This window comes from Martes martes (assembly GCF_963455335.1).
Source record: "Martes martes genome assembly, chromosome: 7".
In the NCBI taxonomy this organism is placed as follows: Eukaryota; Metazoa; Chordata; class Mammalia; order Carnivora; family Mustelidae; genus Martes; species Martes martes.
In genome coordinates this window covers 86,777,526-86,797,523 of record NC_137894.1, presented here as the reverse complement: position 1 = coordinate 86,797,523, position 19,998 = coordinate 86,777,526, and the positions used below count along the sequence as shown (strand labels likewise).

At 35.8% G+C, this 19,998-nt stretch overlaps 1 protein-coding gene across 1 annotated transcript in view; it reads left to right on the top strand.

Moving 5' to 3' along the window:
- SEC23A (SEC23 homolog A, COPII coat complex component) overlaps positions 1-19,998 on the top strand; it is a 63,634-nt gene that overhangs the window by 21,795 nt on the left and 21,841 nt on the right. Inside the window, exons 10-14 of the mRNA XM_080808019.1 lie at positions 319-442; positions 2,468-2,548; positions 4,362-4,451; positions 5,705-5,811; positions 11,836-11,989. Of these exons, the coding sequence (XP_080664145.1) occupies positions 319-442; positions 2,468-2,548; positions 4,362-4,451; positions 5,705-5,811; positions 11,836-11,989 (556 nt within the window). The remainder of the gene's footprint in view (positions 1-318; positions 443-2,467; positions 2,549-4,361; positions 4,452-5,704; positions 5,812-11,835; positions 11,990-19,998) is intronic.

Genomic DNA, 19,998 nt, shown 5'->3' with positions numbered 1-19,998 from the left:
GAGACGTATTTGCTACCATGCACCATTCTGTACCTTTTGAATTTTGTAATGTGTTATAATCTGTTTATAAAGGAATTTTAGTAAATTACTGAGGACCAATGCAAGTGTTAGGGGCACTCAGATACCCTCAGGATTGAGATTATTTGTGGGGTGAAGATAGTCTCATATATTTGAGTTTTTAAAAATTGATGATAATATAGCACATTTTGGAAAGCATCTTCAAAATTTATAGTACTGAAAGGTAATTTACTTTTCTGTTTTTAACACATGGACCCAATACTTGTGCCACTTTCATTATTTTTTGTTCTTTCCATGCAGAGGATACATGGTAATGGGTGATTCTTTCAACACTTCCTTATTCAAGCAGACTTTTCAAAGAGTCTTTACCAAAGATATGCATGGACAGTTTAAAATGGGCTTTGGTGGTACATTAGAAATAAAGGTAAGAGCCAAAACTTGATATGTATGGTATGTTATCGAAGAAATTTGTAGGCTTGAGTGTGATTTTAAAATATCAATCAAATTCAATATATGTATTAAAAATAGTGGTGGTTTTATTTCAAAAACCAGAATTAGAGATTTTACCAGAAAAATGTGTCATCATTAAATATACATGAAATTTTACTTGAGCATTTCCAAATTATTGTTAGAAAGGAAGATACTATATAGGTAAACTTCCATTTTAAGTGTGCTTTATCTTTTTAGTGTTGTGTTTGCTATTGTTAATGCTAGATTTTTTTAATTGTAGGAGTTAGTAACTAACTTAAAAGAAACCTGTTCTGTACTATTTAGGTAATTAGTAATTGTTTTATGGTTGGTAGGTTGTTGATATTGGTCACTTCTGTCATTCACTTCAAATTTGGATTTGAAGAGTCCAAAGGCTTGGGGGTACCTGGGTGGCACAGTCGGTTGGGCATCCGACTCTTGGTTTCAGCTCAGGTTGTGGGATTGAGCCCCGCGTCCGGCTCAAGGCTAAGAGGGGAGTATGCTTGAGATTCTCTCTTGCCATCCTTTGTCCCTCCCCTTTCCTCTTTCTCTCTAAAATAAATAAATCTTTAAACAAAACAAAAACCCAAAGGCTTAGTGCTAGTTACAAGTGTAATACAAATACATTGATTTTGAATTTCCATTAAATGTTTCTTGTTAATCTTTTTATTTGAATGCTTGCTCTATGTCCAGCATTAAAAAAGGAAATTACAAATTATAGAGATCTCAAGGGATAAATAGGGCACAGGTTTTATTAAGAAGAAACTCAATCTTGGGGCACCTGGTTGGCTTGGCCAGTAGAGCGTGCAGCTCTTGATCTCAGATCTTGAATTCAAGTTCCACCTTGGGTGCGAAGCTACTTAAAAAAAAGTTTTGATAGAAGGATAAGATTAACACTTGTGATAGAGTGAAATAACAGATATAAAAGTCCTACAAAGGTTTAGGGAAGAAACATGAATGTACGCAGGACACAGTTTACTCTTGATAAATGTTTTTTTTTGTTTTTTTGATAAATGGTTTTATAGTAACTTACAGTGGTTTTAAAAGATGGCAGAATTAAAGCTGGTTGAGGAGAACACATTTTAGTTAGGATCCCATTTGAGGAGAGGTAAAGAAGTGAGAATCAGCATGGTATATTTGGGGAAACTTCCCAGTGAGTGAATGGTTTTTATTGCAATGTAAGGGAAATAGTTTCAATTTTGTGGTTGGTTGTAGTTTGGAGATGCATGTCTAGGCCGAAGAAGCCATTGTAAATTAATGAAGAACAGTGTTTTCGAGTAAAATTTGTCTGACTGTGATATTCAGTTTGTTGGGAAAAAGAATCTCAAGAAAAGTGAACTAGGCTACCTATTTTTTTTTTTTCTAAGATTTTATTTATTTATTTGGCAGACAGTGACACAAGCAGGGGGAATGGCAAAGGGAAAGGGAGAAGCAGGCTTACTGCTGATCAGAGCGCCCGACCCGGAGCTTGATGTGGAGTTCAATCCCAGGATCCTGGGATCATGACCTGAGCTGAAGGCAGATATTCAAAAGACTGAGCCACCCAGGCACCCCCTGATTTTTTTGATAGAAAGTAACAATAGCTTGAATTTTGGTGTCAGTAGAAATTGGAAAGAAACCAATCTTGGTGACAGATTTTCTAAGGGAAGAAAACAGAAGATAGCATTTAAGGTTTTGAATTAGGATGTATGAATTTTGGATATGGTATTATTTTGAATTGAGAGTGAGGTTTCCAAATGGAGTCCTCCTATGGCCATTTGGAAATAGAATATTAAAGTTAGGTCAGGGCTAGATTTTAAATTTGGGCATTATCAATCTAGAAGTACCCAGTGATTCATTATTTCTAATATTAGTATGTTTTCATTGACTTTTGAGTTTTAAATATGGAAAAAAATGTCTATTCTTATATACTTGTAGTTGAGTGTATATTTGAGTTTGTCTTTGAGTACACTGAGGTTTTCACTGTATTCTTATTTTGCAGACCTCAAGGGAAATAAAGATTTCAGGAGCTATTGGACCCTGTGTGTCTCTCAATTCTAAAGGACCTTGTGTATCTGAAAATGTAAGTCATCTTTACTCTAAAAGGAAACTACAGTTAATTCAAATGGCAGACCAACAAGAGACCTAGAGTGGCAGCCTATAGCATTCCTTTCAAAATTATTGTGTGGGCTAAGTTTCAGTAGAATGTGGTTCAGTTTCCATTTCCATTGGTATAATCTACTTGTGTTCATTCCTTTTGCATATCCCTTTTACCATCTACCCCTAAATCTAAACCTTGTTTAAATTTGTACTGTCAGCAATCTTCTATTTTTTTTTTTTGCCCAAGTTATTCCTTGTCCCATTATGTCTAGAAAAACTGAACAACTGTGATATAAAAATTTGGAGACCTTTGAAAGTCAAATCCAAAATTTTTTTTGTTAGTAGGATTTCCAGGAAAGTAACCAAATTAGCCAGATTTGAGTTTCAATTCCTTTCTTTTTTTTTTTTTTTTGTCCCATCTAGTGGCCATATAATACACTTTAAAATGGTAGAATTAATATAGCTTTAGAGAGAATGATGGGACAGATAACAAAGTGAATAATCATCTCTAAAAATATAGAGTTTAAAAGTTACCTTTAAGCAATTTTCATGGTAAAAATTGATATCTAAAGTGTTTATTTAATCAGACTGCTTACATTATGGAATTCTGATCTAGAGAACCTGTATTCATATGTGCATATATTATGAGTTAAATCGATATCACTTTACACGGATCAATTAGTTGGATAGAAGGATAGTGTTAGTTGTAATTACTTCATTAAATGGTATATGCTTTTTTTAAATCATTAAATGGTGTGTACTTTTAGGGTTGCCTGGGTGGCTCTGTTGGTTAAGCATTTGCCTTTAGCTTGGGTCATGATCCCAGGGCCCTGGGATCGAGGCCTGCACGGAGCTCCTTGCTTAGTGGGGAGCCTGCTTTTCCTTCTCCCTCTCCCTCTGCCTGCTGCTCCTCCTGCTTGTGTTCTCTCTCTGTCAAATAAATAAAAATCTTTAAGAATTAGGAAAAAAGTAAATGATGTATACTTTTTAAGTTTACAATATGAAGAACTTGTATCAATACTTAACAAGAACTTGAATTGTTTTATAATTTTATTTTGTAAAAATTGCTTAATTTTATTTAATGACGTATTTATATGACTTCAAAAAATCTTAAGCTTTTAACATTCATTAAATTAGAAATGTAAAAGTTTTTTTTTTTTTTTAAGATTTTATTTATTTATTTGACAGAGAGAGATCACAGGCAGGCCGAGAGACAGGCAGAGAGAGAGAGGGAAGCAGGCTCCCCACTGAGCAGTGAGCCTGATGCGGGGCTTGATCCCAGGACCCTGAGATCATGACCTGAGCCGAAGGCGGAGGCTTAACCCACTGAGCCACACAGGCACCCCAAAACAGTTTTTCTTAACTGCAGTTTTTTCTTCCCCTTTTTACCTTACTATATATTGTAGTAGTAGGGATGCCTAGGTGCCTCAGTCAGTTCAGTCCTGGGATCAAGTCCTGCATCAGCCTCCTTGCTCAGCAGGGAGCCTGCTTCTCCCTCTCCTCCCTGCTTGTGCTCTCTCACTCCCTCTCTCTCTGATAAATAAATAAAATATTAAGAAAAAAAAGAAATGTGTAACAGTTTTTCTTACTTCAGGTTTTTCCTTCCTTTTTTTACCTTACTATATGTTATAGTACTAGATCGGGGGTACGTGGCTGGCTCATTCAGTGGAGCATGCAACTGTAGATCTTGGGGTTGTGAGTTCAAGCCCCACCCTGGCTATATAGATTACTTAAAAGTAAAATCTTTAGAAAAATTGTGTTCTCTAGCTTTCACATATACTCTTTTATTTTTACAGGAGATAGGAACAGGTGGCACTTGTCAATGGAAGATATGTGGACTCAGTCCCACTACAACCTTAGCTATCTATTTTGAGGTTGTCAATCAGGTATGACTTTTTATATTATAAGTACTCAATTTAGGCCATAAATGTTTCATATTTTTTCCAGTAGTAATTATGACTTGAAACTTGATCTGTTTTGGAATTTTTGTTTATCATTTTCTGTTTCTCAAGGCTAAACCTCTTGGTGAGAGGATAAACTATAATATATATAATATAATAATATATATTATATATATAATATATATAATATATAATATATATATTTTATATATATTATATATATATATATATATCCGTAACTATAATAGAGATGTTAGGGAAACAAATGCCCAACATTGGGCAACCCAACTTTTAGTCTCAGTTTTCTTTTTCTTTTTTTCTGTCTTAATATAAAATTGAAGCATAAATAAAATCTTAAATTCTGTTCTAGTTATGCATTTTTGTAATTAGCGATTGAGGGTCCTCCTAGTTGTCACAAGGTATATAACGATATATGAAGCCCCTACAAGAAAGTTTAATATATCAAAATTCGTAGAAAAAGATTGGAAGGTAAAGATTCTAATATGTGAAAAATTTTTTCTGGCATAGGAAGAAGTTAAAGAATGATGTAATGTACAAATTACTGCATTACATACTAATAGATATTAGACATAAAATGAACCACAGGGGTTCATGGTTAGCCTTCCTAAGATACAGAAGTTTTTTTGTTTAACCATCAGAATTTGTGAAAAAGAGGTGACTCTTACTGACCAGTCAATCAATAAAGCAAGAATCTTTATTGTTAAAGGTCATGAAGTTTTCTTGTATTGACCACCTGCTATTTCTTTCTAAGGATCATTATTATAAATTACTGTTGGGCTCTTCTTATTAATAGTTTTCCATTGGTCATCTGTTCATCATGTGATTATCTTCCTAAAACTTCTGTTTTCATTTCCTATACTGAGGGGAGAAGGAGTTGGTTCAGTTTCTCTTTATCCAGCTACGATTTGGCAAAATTGCCTTGCTATGCCTTTGTGTATCTGTTAATTTCTTTACACTTCTCCCTTCATTTTGTTCTTTTACATCTTCCGATTATATATTACTTGAAACTGATACCCTAAATGGACTCACTTCTCTTTTTCTTTGTCATTTTTCCCCTTTCCCAGATCCATTTCTCTTTCATGTGGCAAATCACAACTGTTTGGTAGGCACTGGAAATAAGCATCCTAATCGGTTTTAGAATGACTTTCATTAATGCTAGGGAAACTGTATAACATTGTAATAGATTTTGCTTAGTTTTTACTCTTATTTTTACATAGCATAATGCTCCTATTCCTCAAGGAGGGCGTGGTGCAATCCAGTTTGTAACTCAGTATCAGCATTCAAGTGGGCAGAGACGCATCCGAGTGACCACCATCGCTAGGAAGTGAGTTGTATTTGTTAGACACTTAATTTACATATCAGAACTATTCTGGGTCATGTTTCCAAACTGGGTTTCTGTTTTGAGCAACATCTCTAACTAGAAAGTGGACACTTATGATTAATAGCATTTTATTTTTTTAATTCAGCTTATTGGCCAAAACATTCATTGTTAGGAACCATAATTTAAAAAAAATGACTCCTAAGACACATTGTTCAAAATATTCTTGTATTTACCATAGTCTTTTGAGAGGAGGAGAAAAACTAATAAACATTTTCCTATAATAGGCAATAATTATATGTATATATGTATAGAATAATATAGCATAATAATAGCATTAATTTTCAATTGATAATAAAGTTCTTAGCTACTTTTATCATTGTATATTTTTTTCAAGTTTTTATTAGCTATTTAATTCATTTACCAAGCCTTTATTCATTGTCTCCTTTGTGATTAGGTACTTCTAGGGCAGGCTATGGAATACAAAGGACTTGAACTTACTTGGTCTGCTATATGATACAGAATAGTCCAGTCCTCAGAATTCTCTGTAGTGAAGGGACAGTTGTTTTTTTTTTCTTCCAATTTTTTGGAGACTAATACTTTTTTTTTTTTTAAATCTTTTTTTTTTAAAGATTTTATTTATTTATTTGCCAGAGAGAGAGAGAGAGAGTGAGCACAAGCAGACAGAGTGGCAGAGGGAGAAGCAGGCTCCCTGCGGAGCAAGGAGCCTGATGTGGGACTCGATCCCAGGACGCTGGGATCATGACCCGAGCTGAAGGCAGCCGCCCAACCAACTGAGCCACCCAGGCGTCCCGAGACTAATACTTTTCTTAAATACAATAAAAATGAATTATTAGAAAATGTAACTTTACAAATTCAAAATATAAGTCCCTATTTTTATTATTAGATTTATTAGACAAAAAATTATTTTATTAAATCGCTTAAAAATTTCTAAACATTTATTCTCAGTTTCTGTGCTTATCTCATGGCAAACTGACACTAGGTTTGCAATACCACACTTTGTATAGACCACGAAAGGTGAAAGTCTTTCCACAGTTAATATTATAAGGTAGTATTTTATGTAACAAAGTAATGTCCTATATTTCTTGAGGTAGTTACAATTCCCAAAGAAAGTGATAAGACATACCAGATCCCTTTTCTTGCTCATCACTATATGATGTATTTTCTGAGTAAGGCAAAAGAGAGAGTTGATTAGGATAAACTTACCTGATTTAAGCATGGGCTAGAAAATGGACACAGAAGGCATCAAAGCTTTATTAAACTGTATTTAAACTCTGGCTTCATTCCTGAAAACCATGAGATTGTTTTGGTGAGTGATGGACATTAGCCTTATGCTTGAACTGAGTATTAGTTGGTTAGATTGTCTTTTGGTTAGCAAAGGATCGTACAAAAGTTTGTTGTCCTGCTCTGCTTCCTTGGTTTGACTTAAAATCCTGGACCAATTTCTTGGAAGTTTTGATTCTTGGCAAACATGTCAATTTATTTTTTTTTAATTTTTTTATTTTTTATTTATTTATTTTTTAAAGATTTTATTTATTTGACAAATGGAGATCACAAGTAGGCAGAGAGGCAGGCAGAGAGAGAGGAGGAAGCAGGCTCCCTGCCAAGCAGAGAGCCTGATGCGGGGCTCGATTCCAGGACCCTGGGATCGTGACCTGAGCCGAAGGCAGAGGCTTTAACCCACTGAGCCACCCAGGCACCTCCATGTCAATTTATTTATGCCCTCTCACACACACACATGCATGCATGCACACGGATATGCAACTTAAATTGGACATTCAAAACATTTACTTAAGGAAGCAACTGGACATACCAACTGAGGGATATTTTATAAAGCTACTGACTTAGACTTGTCAAAAATGTCTTAGAAGGCAAGAAAAGCATTAGTAACCAGTCCAGATTAAAGGAGACTAAAGAGATGTTATGATTAAAGCCAGTATGTGATTCTGGGTAAAATCCTGTGTCAGGAAAAATTTTGCTGTAGAAGACACTATGGAGACAATGAGACAAATTTGAATGTGGTTCATATATAAGATAATGTTACATCAGTGTTTAATTTCATGAATTTGATAATTAAGGCTATATAAGAATAGAAGATAATTTTCTTGATCTTAAGAGATACACACTGAAGTTTTGAAGGGAGAGGGTCATATCTCTAACTTACCCAAGAATTTTGACAAAGGAAAGAGTATCTGTATGAAGGAAGAGAAAATGGTAAAGCAAATGTGTTAAAATGCTAACAATTGATAAATCTAGATGATGGATGTATAGGAGTTTATTCTAATCATAGCTTTTTTTATTTTTTTAAGATTTATTTGTTTATTTGAGAGAAAGAGAGCATGAGTGGGAGAGGCAGAGAGAGAACAGGAGACAATCTCAAGCAAACTCTGCACTGAGCGTGGAGCTGGACACAGGGCTTCATTTCACAACCCTGAGATCATGACCTGAGCCAAGACCAAGAATCAAGTTGCTTAACTGACCTCCCAGACACCCCTCTAGTCATAGCTTTTATGTTTAAAATACATTTTAAAAGAATATATATTTATTTATTTGAGAGAACGAGTATGTACACGAGCAGGGGGACGGACAGAGGAGGAAGGGGAGAGAGAATCCTCAAGCAGACTCCCCACTTAGTTTGGAGCCCAACTCAGGACTTGATGGCAGGACCCTGAGATCATGACTTGGGCCCAGATCTCAAGCTGGCCACTTAACTGACTGAGCCACTCAGACATCCCTATTTAAAAGATTCTTAAAGTGAAAAGTTTTAAAAAGTTAGGTAATAATCCAGTTAAGAAATGGGCAGCCGAAGACCTGAATAGATATTTTTCCAGAGAAGACATACAGATGGCTAATGGATACATGAAAAGATGCTCAACATCACTCATCGTCAGGGAAAAACAAATAAAAACTACAGTGAGATACATATACCTTACACCTGTCAGAATAGTTAAAATTAACAACACAGGAAACAACAGATACTGGCAAGGATGTTAAGGAAAGAGGAACCCTCTTACACCGTTAGTGGGAATGCTAACTGGTGCAGCCACTCTGGAAAATAGTATGGAGGTTCCTCAAAAAGTTAAAAATAGAATTACCCTACACCCAGCAATTACATTACTAGGTATTTACCGAAGGGATATAAAGATACTGATTCAAAGGAATACATGCATCCCGATGTTTATTTATTTTTATTTTTTTAAAGATTTTTATTTATTTGACAGAGAGACAGTGAGAGCAGGAACGCAAGCGGTGGGAGTGGGAGAGGGGGGAGCAGGCTTCCTGCCGAGCGGGGAGTCCTATGTGGGGCTCAATCCCAGGACCCTGGGATCAAGACCTGAGCTGAAGGCAGCCGCTTACTGACTGAGCCACCCAGGCACCCCGAATCCCAATGTTTATAACAGCAATATCAGTAATAGCCCAATCATTGAAAGAGCCCAAATGCCCATCGACTGATGAGTGGATAAAGAAGAGGTGATATAAATATATATATACACAAACGGAATATCACTCAACCTTCAAAAAGAATGAAATCTTGCCATTTGCAATGATGTGTGTAGAACTAGAGTGTATTATGCTAAATGAAATAAGTCAGAGAAAGACAAATACTTCTGATTTCACTCATATGTAGAATTTAAGAAATGAGACATATGAGCATAGGAGGGAAAAGAGGGGGAGAGACAAACCATAAAACGGACTTTTTTTTAAAAGTAGGTTCCATCCTAGGGGTTGAACTCATGATCCTGAGATCAAGACCTGAGCTGAAATCAAGAGTCTAATGCTTAACTGACTGAACCACCCAGGCGCCCCTAAAACATTTTCTTAACTATGGAGTACAAACAGTGTTGCTGGAGGAGAGAGGTGGTCAGGGAATGGGCTAAATGGGTGATGGGCATTAAGAAGGGGACTTGTTTTGTTTAGCACCGGGTGTTACATGTAAGTGATGTGTCACTAAATTCTACTCCTGAAAATAATACTACACTATATAAGTAACTGGGAGTTAAACAAAAACCTGAAACAAAACAACAAAAAAAGTTAGGTAAATTTTTTTAGAGAAAGGGAACTTTCTTGTGAGAAATTTCATGGGTTTATATATTTTCAATTTGCACAGAATTTATGGGGTTATTATAGAGATATATATTATGTGTGTTTTGGTGCCATTTATGTCATTATGTCTCACCAAAACATCCATCTTTTCAAATTAACTTATCCTGACCATTTTCACCGTCATCAGCGCTTATTTATTTTTTTATTTATTACGAGTATGATTTTAGGGGCCTAGGCAAGTGTAATTGTTTAAGTGAATAAGCCATGTGAAAAAAAAGGACTCAGGTTCCTGAGATACAGTCAAAAGTTCACCCTATTTTTCATAAAGAAAATAACTTTGATTTGGAAAGTTTGGTTTGAAACTAGTTGTAAGAATTACAGTGAGAAGGGAATATTGGAAATGCAGAAGATAGATTTTTACCATGTGAATAAACTCCTTAAAACTTGATTCTAAGGGCATAATTTTTAAGTTATAGCTAAATAAGTTTTAATTAGTAAATATGCATGTGCTTACTTGTCAATGTAGTTAAAATGTCATCTTTATGTTTCATTTTAAAGCAAGTGAATATCATGGTCATCTAAGCTGGGAAAATACTGATTTGGATAATTTTGTTTTTAGTTCTTTGAGTTTTTTAAATTAAAACTTAAAAAATAACTGAACTATTAGTATAACCATTGTTTAAGTTGTATTAAAAATAATTTCAAAATTACTAGTTCTTACTTTTTACTCATTCTCATTCTTTTTTGCCTCTTGCCTATTTCACTAGACTGAGATACTTAACAGTTGTTAGTCATCTGGAAAATATTAAAAAATTGTTTGTTTGAAACAAATTAAAAATAGAGGAAGAAGGGAGAAGAATTTTGAATATGTTACTGCCTAAATTTTCATGGGATCACTTCTTAAATCTTTGAGTCATGTAAAAGTGGTCTAGCGTTTCAAAAGCGCTTAAGTATTACCAGACTTGGTTAAAGTGAGGTACTTTAGAATTAGGATCAGCTGAAGTATTTCAAAACTCTGTGAAACATTAAACTAACAAACAAATATAAGCTGTTGCTGTGTCTACCCAAGATCAATTTGACTGGATTGGATTTATAAAACATGTGCATTTAATAAATGCTATTTTTATACATAATAGCAAATTAGTCCCTTAAAGTAAAATTTTCAGTTACTAATCTTTGATTAGTTTTAGTCATTGTATTAGCATGGAGAGAAAAAAATACATAGAAACTTCAATTATATCATTTTTATCATTAATAATTGAATTAAAGACCAAATGAGAAAACTTTTTTTAATAATTTTGTTCATTTTCCAAGTTAGCAAATGAAAATTATTTAGGCTGGGGGAAAACTTTTATTTTTTGTTTTATTTCCATGTTGCTGCCTTTAGAAAATTGAAGAAATAATTTCAAAGTCTGACATAGAGACTTGTGTATCTGTGTGCACATGCACACAAACACATATACCTGTGTCATTTTTTTACTTGTAAAAGTCTTAATGTTTTAAGGAATGTGTTTGGAGATCTGTCTTTACAATTATTTTTGAGGACTTTATTAGATTTGGATATATTTTTCTGAAAAATAATGCTATACTGAAACTGCTATTAGTGATTTTAAAATGCTCATTTTCGGGACACCTGGGTGGCTCAGTTGGTTAAGCCGCTGCCTTCGGCTCAGGTCATGATCCCAGCGTCCTGGGATCGAGTCCCACATCGGGCTCCTTGCCCCGCAGGGAGCCTGCTTCTCCCTCTGCCACTCTGTCTGCCTGTGCTCGCTTGCTCTCTCTCTCTCTGACAAATAAATAAATAAAATCTTTAAAAAAAAATGCTCATTTTCTAGGTAATGTTGGAGTTTTCAAGTATTGAAGTAATTTTCTGCATCATTTTTATTTAAGTCTGTGTGGTAGCCAACTGTGATAATGTTACTTTAGTAATTCAACAGTATCTCTATGTTTTCTTCTTGCCTTTAGCTGGGCAGATGCTCAAACTCAAATCCAAAACATAGCTGCATCTTTTGACCAGGAGGCAGCTGCCATTCTAATGGCCCGGCTGGCAATCTATAGAGCAGAAACAGAGGAAGGACCAGATGTGCTCAGATGGCTAGACAGACAGCTCATTCGACTGGTAAGAAGTAAACATAGTGCTTTTCTCAATCTGAATGCTCTTGTTTGTCTTATTTGTTGCTTTTGTTAAGTATCTCTTTCAACATACTTAACAATTTAACTGAAAGACTGTATGGGAGATTCCTATTCAAGTTGCTGAGAAAGGCATAGTACATTTATCTCTTCCAGTAAACTAAAATACATTTTTTTCCTTAAAACGAAAGAGTGACACTTAAGTAACCTATTCTTTTTTGGGGGCTAGAATCTTTTTTTCTTTCTTTCTTTCTTTTTTTTTTTTCTTTCTTTCTTTGGGGCTAGAATCATATTGTTCCAAATTTAATCCTAAATTATTGAAATGTTTTTATCTTAGTGCTTTTTTTGAAGTATTTTTTCTTCATGGCTATAGTTTTAGTTTATTTTTATTTAAGAGAAGTTAATTGTGACATAAAAATTATATACATTAACATACAAAAATGTAGGTAAGTCTGATTATTTGAATCGATATTAGCAAGTTAGTGTTAGTACAGTTATTGGTAATGCTGATTTACTTGGGTTTTTAATGTGGCAGGAATCCAATACTTATATTTTGACCTAGAATGCTTAATTAAGTTCTAGTCTTTTTTTTTTTTTTAAGATTTATTTATTTATTTGAGAGAGAGAGGGAGAGAGAGAGCATGAGCACATAGAGTTTGGAAAGGGAGAGGGAGAAATAGACTCCTTACTGAGCAGAGAGCCCAATGCAGGGCTCGATGTGGGGCTCGATCCCAGCACACTGAGATCGTGACCTGAGCTGAAGGCAGACACTTAACCAACTGAACCACTCAGACACCCCTCAAAATCATATTCTTTTTTTTTTTAATTTAATTTTATTTTTTTAGTGTTTCAGGATTCATTGTTCATGTACCACACTCAGTGCTCCATTTTTACTCAGCAAACTCTAGCCTATTATTTTAGTCAAACACCCTGTTGAGAACTCTCTCTGTTAAGCTATCAGATTTCTGTTTGTAACAGAAGGTTTTGTCCTCTTTATTTAGATTTTCAGGTAGTTTTTTAAAACATTCTTGAGTGAACTACTCTTTGTTTAGTAAAATTAGTCATTTTTGTAGCATCATCCAGGACTTTTTTTTTTCACTTTACCTTCAAGGGGGTTTTTATACTAACTTCTCTGGGATAAAAGTGGTGCTATAATATCAGCAGGTCTTTTTTTTACAGGAAGAGGCGTAAAACCTCTCATAGAGTTAATCACTGATTATACACCATCGGTACAAATGCCAACTCAGTTCCTCCAAGATGAACCATTGTTTCTAGATAGGGAGATAAAATATTAAATATATTTTGACTTTTGCTAGTTTAGAACAGTAGAAACATTTTCTTGAATCACACTATCATTTAGCAATTTGACATGACATTAGTGAAATCTGTTGACTCATCAACCTGAATAGAGAAGCTATTATTTTTCAGCTGATTGCATAAACCTCTTCAGTATCATGTGACATGTTATCAATGCCGGCACTTATTGTAGTGTTTTAAAATGGAACCTTTTCAGTTTCTCAACTGCATCTTTTTTTTTTTAAGATTTATTTTGTTTTTTATTTTTTAAAATTTTTACTTACTTAGTTATTTATTTTATTTATTCCTTTGAGACAGAGAGTGCATGAGCAGGGAGAGAGACAGAGGGAGAGGGAGAAGCAGCAGCACCCTGGGATCATGACCAGAGCTGGAGGCAGACACTCAACCATCTGAGCCACCCAGGCACCCCAAGATTTATTTATTTTAGAGAGCGTGTGCTTGCGTGAGTGAAGGGAAGGGCAGAGGGAGAGAGAGTCTTAAAGCAGATTCCCCACTGAGCACAGAGCCTGACATGGGGCTTTGTCTCATGAGCCATGAGATCATGACTTGAGCCAAAACCAAGAGTCAGAAGCTTAACCAGCTGAGCCACCCAGATACCCCACAGATTGCATCTCACCACAGCATTTTACTTATTATAATTTTATATATTGGTATTATTAGGTTTTATCACTAGTTCTGTGACTTTTCCTTTTCTGGGTAAGAATTTAGTAATCTGAAGAATCTTGCTTCCTGAACCTTTTCAATGAACGGGACTTTGTTTTAATAAATACTTTATTGTTTTAAGAAGGTGTTTGAAGTAATCACCTTTATTTGCCAGATGACTGTGGTTTGTAATAAAGTGCTTTTGCTGTTTTGGTAGAACTATTATTGTATTTTTAGGTTATCACATGTGATACAAAATTGAGTAGTACAATTTGGGTTATCAGCCCTCATAAAACCCATTGATGGGGCGCCTGGGTGTCTCATTCATTAAGCATCTTTCTTTGGCTCTCTGGGATCAAGACCTGCATTGTGCTCCCTGCTCAGCAGGACGCCTGCTTCTCCCTCTACCACTCCCTCTGCTTATGTTCTGTCTCTCTCTGTCAAATAATAAGTAAAATCTTTAAAAAAACAAAACCCATTAATAAGTATCTTTCATTGTAAAGATCAACCTTTTCTGTGTCCCTTATTGCCTAAGTGTAGTGAAATGACTCAGAAGATTGTAATTCTTCGGAATTTTCTGTGGGCTTCTGTTGAATCTTTGTCTTCTTTCTCACACCTGAACTTCAAAATTTGCCGTATTGTTTGACATGCTTGTAAAACATAAACACTATTAATATATAAAACAGAATGGTTTTGTAAAGAACTAAATGAGATACTTACAAAAACTATGAAATTACAAAACCTACAATATAATTCGCTTCTATGCATTGTGTAATTTTATAGCATTAAAACAGGAGCACAAGGCTTCTGATAGAGAATAGATGAGTCATGGGATGATGAAAATTTTACTCTTATCTTTTGCCACACCAGTGTAGCTTTTTTGTTTCTATCAGTCAGTTGGCAAATGTATGTAAGAGGAAGTTGGTGGAGGTAATTTGAAGGAGAGGCTGACATTACCAGACTAGTGCCCTGCTTTTTGTGCAAAATAGCTTTCACCAGTCACTGGTGGCCTCCTTCATATGTCAAAAACTGAGAATGGAGTTCTCCAAATGAACATAGTCCTACTGCATACTGACACATGGGACTGAAAGATGGCTTAAAGAAATTGCTAACAGGATAACTTGGAAACTGTCTGTCACTGTGGCTGGCATCATATGGTATGCAAAGTTCAGAAAACAAATTGAAAAAAAAAGTTTCGGGGCACCTGGGTGGCTCAGTTGGTTAAGCGTATGCCTTCGGCTCAGGTGGTGATCCCGGGATTCTGGGATTGAGCCCTGTGTCGGGCTCCTTGCTTCAGGGGGAGCCTGCTGCTTCTGCCCACCGCTCCCACTGCTTGTTCTCACACACTCTCTCTCTCCCTCTCTGTCAAATAAATAAATAAAAATTTTTTAAAAAAGTTTCTTATGGAACCCCTAGCGACTGAGGGGCCCTCATCTATGGTAAAAGTGGTAAGAATATGATCTTTACATTCTTTTAATTGATTGAATCAAATTAGCATACAGTTGAAGTAAAACTCCCAGTGATGACCAGTGAACCTTAGTTACAGAGGCTGTTCTAAGATTCATTTTTTGTATTGATTACGCATTGCTAAAATTTTAGTTGTAACAGTGATAACAACACAAATAGAGAACGGGTTAATAATACCTTTTAGGTACTATACTTCTGTAAGTTTTTTCCTAATGAAAAAATCTGTGAAATCACACTAACTTCTTTCCTCAATTTGGCATAGTGAATATAATTGTTTTCTTTTTTCTTGATGACTCAGACTAATTTTCGTTAAAAATAAACATCTTTTTTGGGGCACCTGGGTGGCTGGCTCAGATCATAATTTCAGGATCATGAGATCGAGTTCGACATTGTGCTCCGTGCTTGATGCGAAATATGCTTGAGATTCTTTTTCCCTTTCCCTCTGCCACTCCTGCTCATGCTCTGTATCTCTCTAAAATAAATAAATCTTTTTAAAAAGCCAGACATCTTTTTAAAAACTGTTTTGTAGATAATGGGAAAATTATGGCCAGATTGGTGCTGTAGCACATTTGCTTCTGACCCTTTTAATATAAGTCCTTGCTCCCCTTGGTCATAATCACTTAAGATACTGGTATCAACATTTGATTTGTCACCTCCATCCAGAGTCTCTTGTTTGGATCCCTCTTGTGCCTGCCTCCACGGATCTGTTCCTTACCTTTTTTTGTTGCTGTGCCTTTTTTGACTCCTGACCTTTTCTGTTGAATGACACCCTTTTTACAACTTAAACTTGATATTTGATTTTTTCCCCCCATCTTTGACCTTTGGTTTACCCACTAACCACAAATTGTATTTTCCCTTTAGCTGTGCTGCTAGCTACAGTGGATAAACAGTTCATCTGATTAGACTTGGCTCAGGAAATCGCTGTTGTTTAAGACCCTTGGACTTTCCTAGCAAATCCTACCCCTGCCAGGTTTTTTCTTGTTATACCAGTGGGACCAGGCACTTTAGTTGTGCTTTTGTGTGTGTGTGTGTTTTTAGAGAGAGCGAGTGGGGGTGGGGGAGCAGACAGAGACTCTTAAGCAGGTTCCACAGCCAGCTCAGAGCCCAGACACAGAGCTTGATCTCACAACCCTGAAATCATGACCTGAGCCAAATCGAGAGTCAGCCCCTCAACCGACTGAGCCATGCAGGCGCCCCTGTTGTGCTGTTTTTAAAGATGACCACATTTGCCATACCATATTCTTACAGAGGTTAGGCACTGACCATTAGGGCCCTTTTATATGTCTGCCTTTGTGTGTAAATAGTTAACTGAATTAAAGACGGGACTAGATTTCTTATAAGTGTTGTTATTTTCCTCAAGAAAATTATATTATTATTGCTTTTTCTGCCCGATCTTATTACTTCTAAATAACTCAAGCCATGGATCTTTGATATACCTACCTCCTTTATTCTTAAATCTGTTTTTTTGTTTTGTTTTGTTTTTTTGTTTTTTTTTCCCATCTGTGTTAGTGTTTTGGTTAGGTTGTTAATAAAGACTGTTCCTCATGATTCCAGTAATTAATGCTAGGGCACTTGATAAGTGTTCAAAAATTTTTTTAAGAAGTAACTCGAAGTGGGATGCCTGGGTGGCTGTTAAGTCTCTTAAGTGTCTGCCTTCAGCTCAGGTCATGATCCCAGGGTCCTGGAATCAAATCCCGCATCAGGCTCCTGCTAAGCCAGGAGCCTGCTTCTCCCTCTATCTGCTACTCCCCCTGCTTGTGCGTGCTCTCTCTCTCTGAGAAATAAATAAATAAAACCTTAAAAAAAAAGTAACTCAAGATTAGAAATGTATGTTTTTAAGAAGTTTTGCAAATTTTATATTGTTATCTGTGGTAAAGTTTGGTTATATTATCAAAAAATAGGTTAATACACATTTAACTTTTTTTTTTTTTTAAAGACTTTATTTATTTGACAGACTACAAGTAGGCAGAGAGGTAGGCAGAGAGAGAGAGGAGGAAGCAGGCTCCCTGCTGAGCAGAGAGCCCGATGCGGAGCTCGATCCCAGGACCCTGGGATCATGACCTGAGCCGAAGGCAGAGGCTTTAACCCACTGAGCCACCCAGGCGCCCCCACATTTAACTTCTGGATGCAGTTTTTTTGTTTTTGTTTTTGTTTTTTTTTTTTAGAGGGAGGGTGGGAGGAGCGGGGGGAGAGAAAGAATATTAAGCAGGCTCCACACCCAGTGTGGGGCCTGATATAGGACTGGATCCCACAACCCTGAGATCATGACCTTGAGCCAGTGCTTAACTGACTGAGTCACCCAGGTGCCCCGATGCAGAAGGATTTTTTACATGAAATAAAAAGCAGGAACTGTTAAATAAAAATATTAAAATATTTTATTATAGGGGCACCTGCGTGTCTCAGTTGGTTAAACGTCTGACTCTTGATTTTGGCTCAGATCAGGATTTCAGTGTTGTGGGATTGAGCCCTGTATCGGGCTCCAGAATCAACAGGGAGTCTGCTTCAGATTCTTTCCCTCTTCCTCCGCCCCTGTTCTCTCTCTCTAAAATAAATAAATCTTTTTTTATTATTACTTTTTATTATGTTAGTCACCTACATCATTACTTTTTGATGTAGTATTCCAAGATTCATAAAAATAAACAACTCTTTAAAAAAATAAAAGGTTTTATTACATTAAAATGAATTAAAAAATCTATGTGGTAGGGGCACTTAGGTGGCCCAGTTGATTAAGTATCTGCCTTTGGTTCAGATTATGATCCCCAGGGTTCTGGATGGAGCCTGGTGTCAGGCTCCCTGCCTAGCAAGGGAGTCTGCTTCTCCCTCTGCCTCTGTCCTTCTTCCCAGCTTGTACCCTCTCCCTCTTTCTCTCAAATAAATAAAATCTGAAAAAAGAGAAAAAAAAATCTGTGTGGTAAAAATACCATTATCAAAATTTAATGCCAACTTGTATGTATAGCTTACATCTTTGACATATTCTTATATGTATAACAGAATGTGGAAATTTTCATATATATGTATATGTATGTGTATATGCTCTTACAAATCAGTAAGATTTGGGCAAAAAATCAGTAAAGGTCATGAATAAGGAATTAGCCAAAGAAGGAATGCAAGTGACCAGTCAACATATGAAAAAATTACCCATCTTATTTATAATCAATGTTAGAAAATAGAAGATAATAATTTTTATCTGTTAAACTGGTAAGAATTAGAAAAACACAGTAAAGCTTAAAAGTTGGTTGTATTCAGGAAACGGACAGCTTGTAGGTTTGAAGTATGAGCTGTATTGTAAACATCTGTATAACCTTATATATAGAAGGCAATTGATGACATACAACAGAAGCTTAAAAACTGCCTTTTAGGGGTGCCTGGGTGGCTCAGTGGGTGAAAGCCTCTGCCTTCAGCTCAGGTCCTGATCCCAGGGTCCTGGGATTGAGATGCGCGTCGGGCTCTGCTCAGCAGGGAGCCTGCTTTCCTTCCTCTCTTTCTCTGCCTACTTGTGATCTGTCAAATAAATAAATAAATCTTTAAAAAAAACAAAACAAAACTGCCTTTTACCTAGAAATTCTACCTCTAAGAATTTATTCTCGAGATAAAACAGGATAAATATAAATGCTAATAATGAGGGATTGGATAAGATTTTTATGGTATATATTTTAATATAGTGCAATCCTAGTCAGCCATTAAAAATGAAATGATTATATTTAGTGATATGAAAATAAATATTCATAATATAAGCAAAAATGGACATAAGTATCAAATATATCCCACTCTAAAAATTAGCCTTTTGGGCATCCCTGGTTATCCAAGCATAAAAGTCAACAATGTTTTTGTTACCCTGATTAACCATAACATCAGATTTTCCTAACACTTTAACAGAATTCCAGGCACAGTTTAAAATGTATATATTGTAATGCTATCAGTAGTTCTGAATAATGTGTGACTACTGGTTTTGCTCACAGTATCTTTTCAGTGTATTTCAGTGTATTTGACATTTTAGATTTCAAGAGTATCTGATATTCAGATCAGCAAATCAGGAGAGCTTTCTGCAATGGTGAAAATGTGTAATCTGCACTGTCCATTACAGAAGTGTTCACTACGCACATAGAGCTGTTGAGCACTTGATATATGGCTAGTGCAATTGAGAGGAGCTGGAATTTTATTTAATTTCAGTTTATTTAAATTGCTGCATATAGCTGTGGCTATCATATTGTACAGTGGAGATTACTCTCTTAATCTGTAAGTTCGTCAGTGAAGTATTATTAGGGGCATTAAAGAAACAGTACTCTTATTTCCAGATACCAAGATCTATTTTCGGAGGATTAGCTCTACAACTATAGCTTTTCTTGCATGACAGTGGTTCTGAAATGAATTTCCTCAGAAGCCAAAAATGTAATCAAACCAATTATGCCTTTTTGTGTGCTCTATACAGCACAGATAACTACACAAATCATATAGTTGGACATTCCAGGAAGCAAAAGCAACTGCACTAACTATAGCAGCAAACTCTTTGCTAGTTTTTACTTGTTATTTGTGCCCTTGATCATATGTGAATGCTATGCTGAACACTGCCAG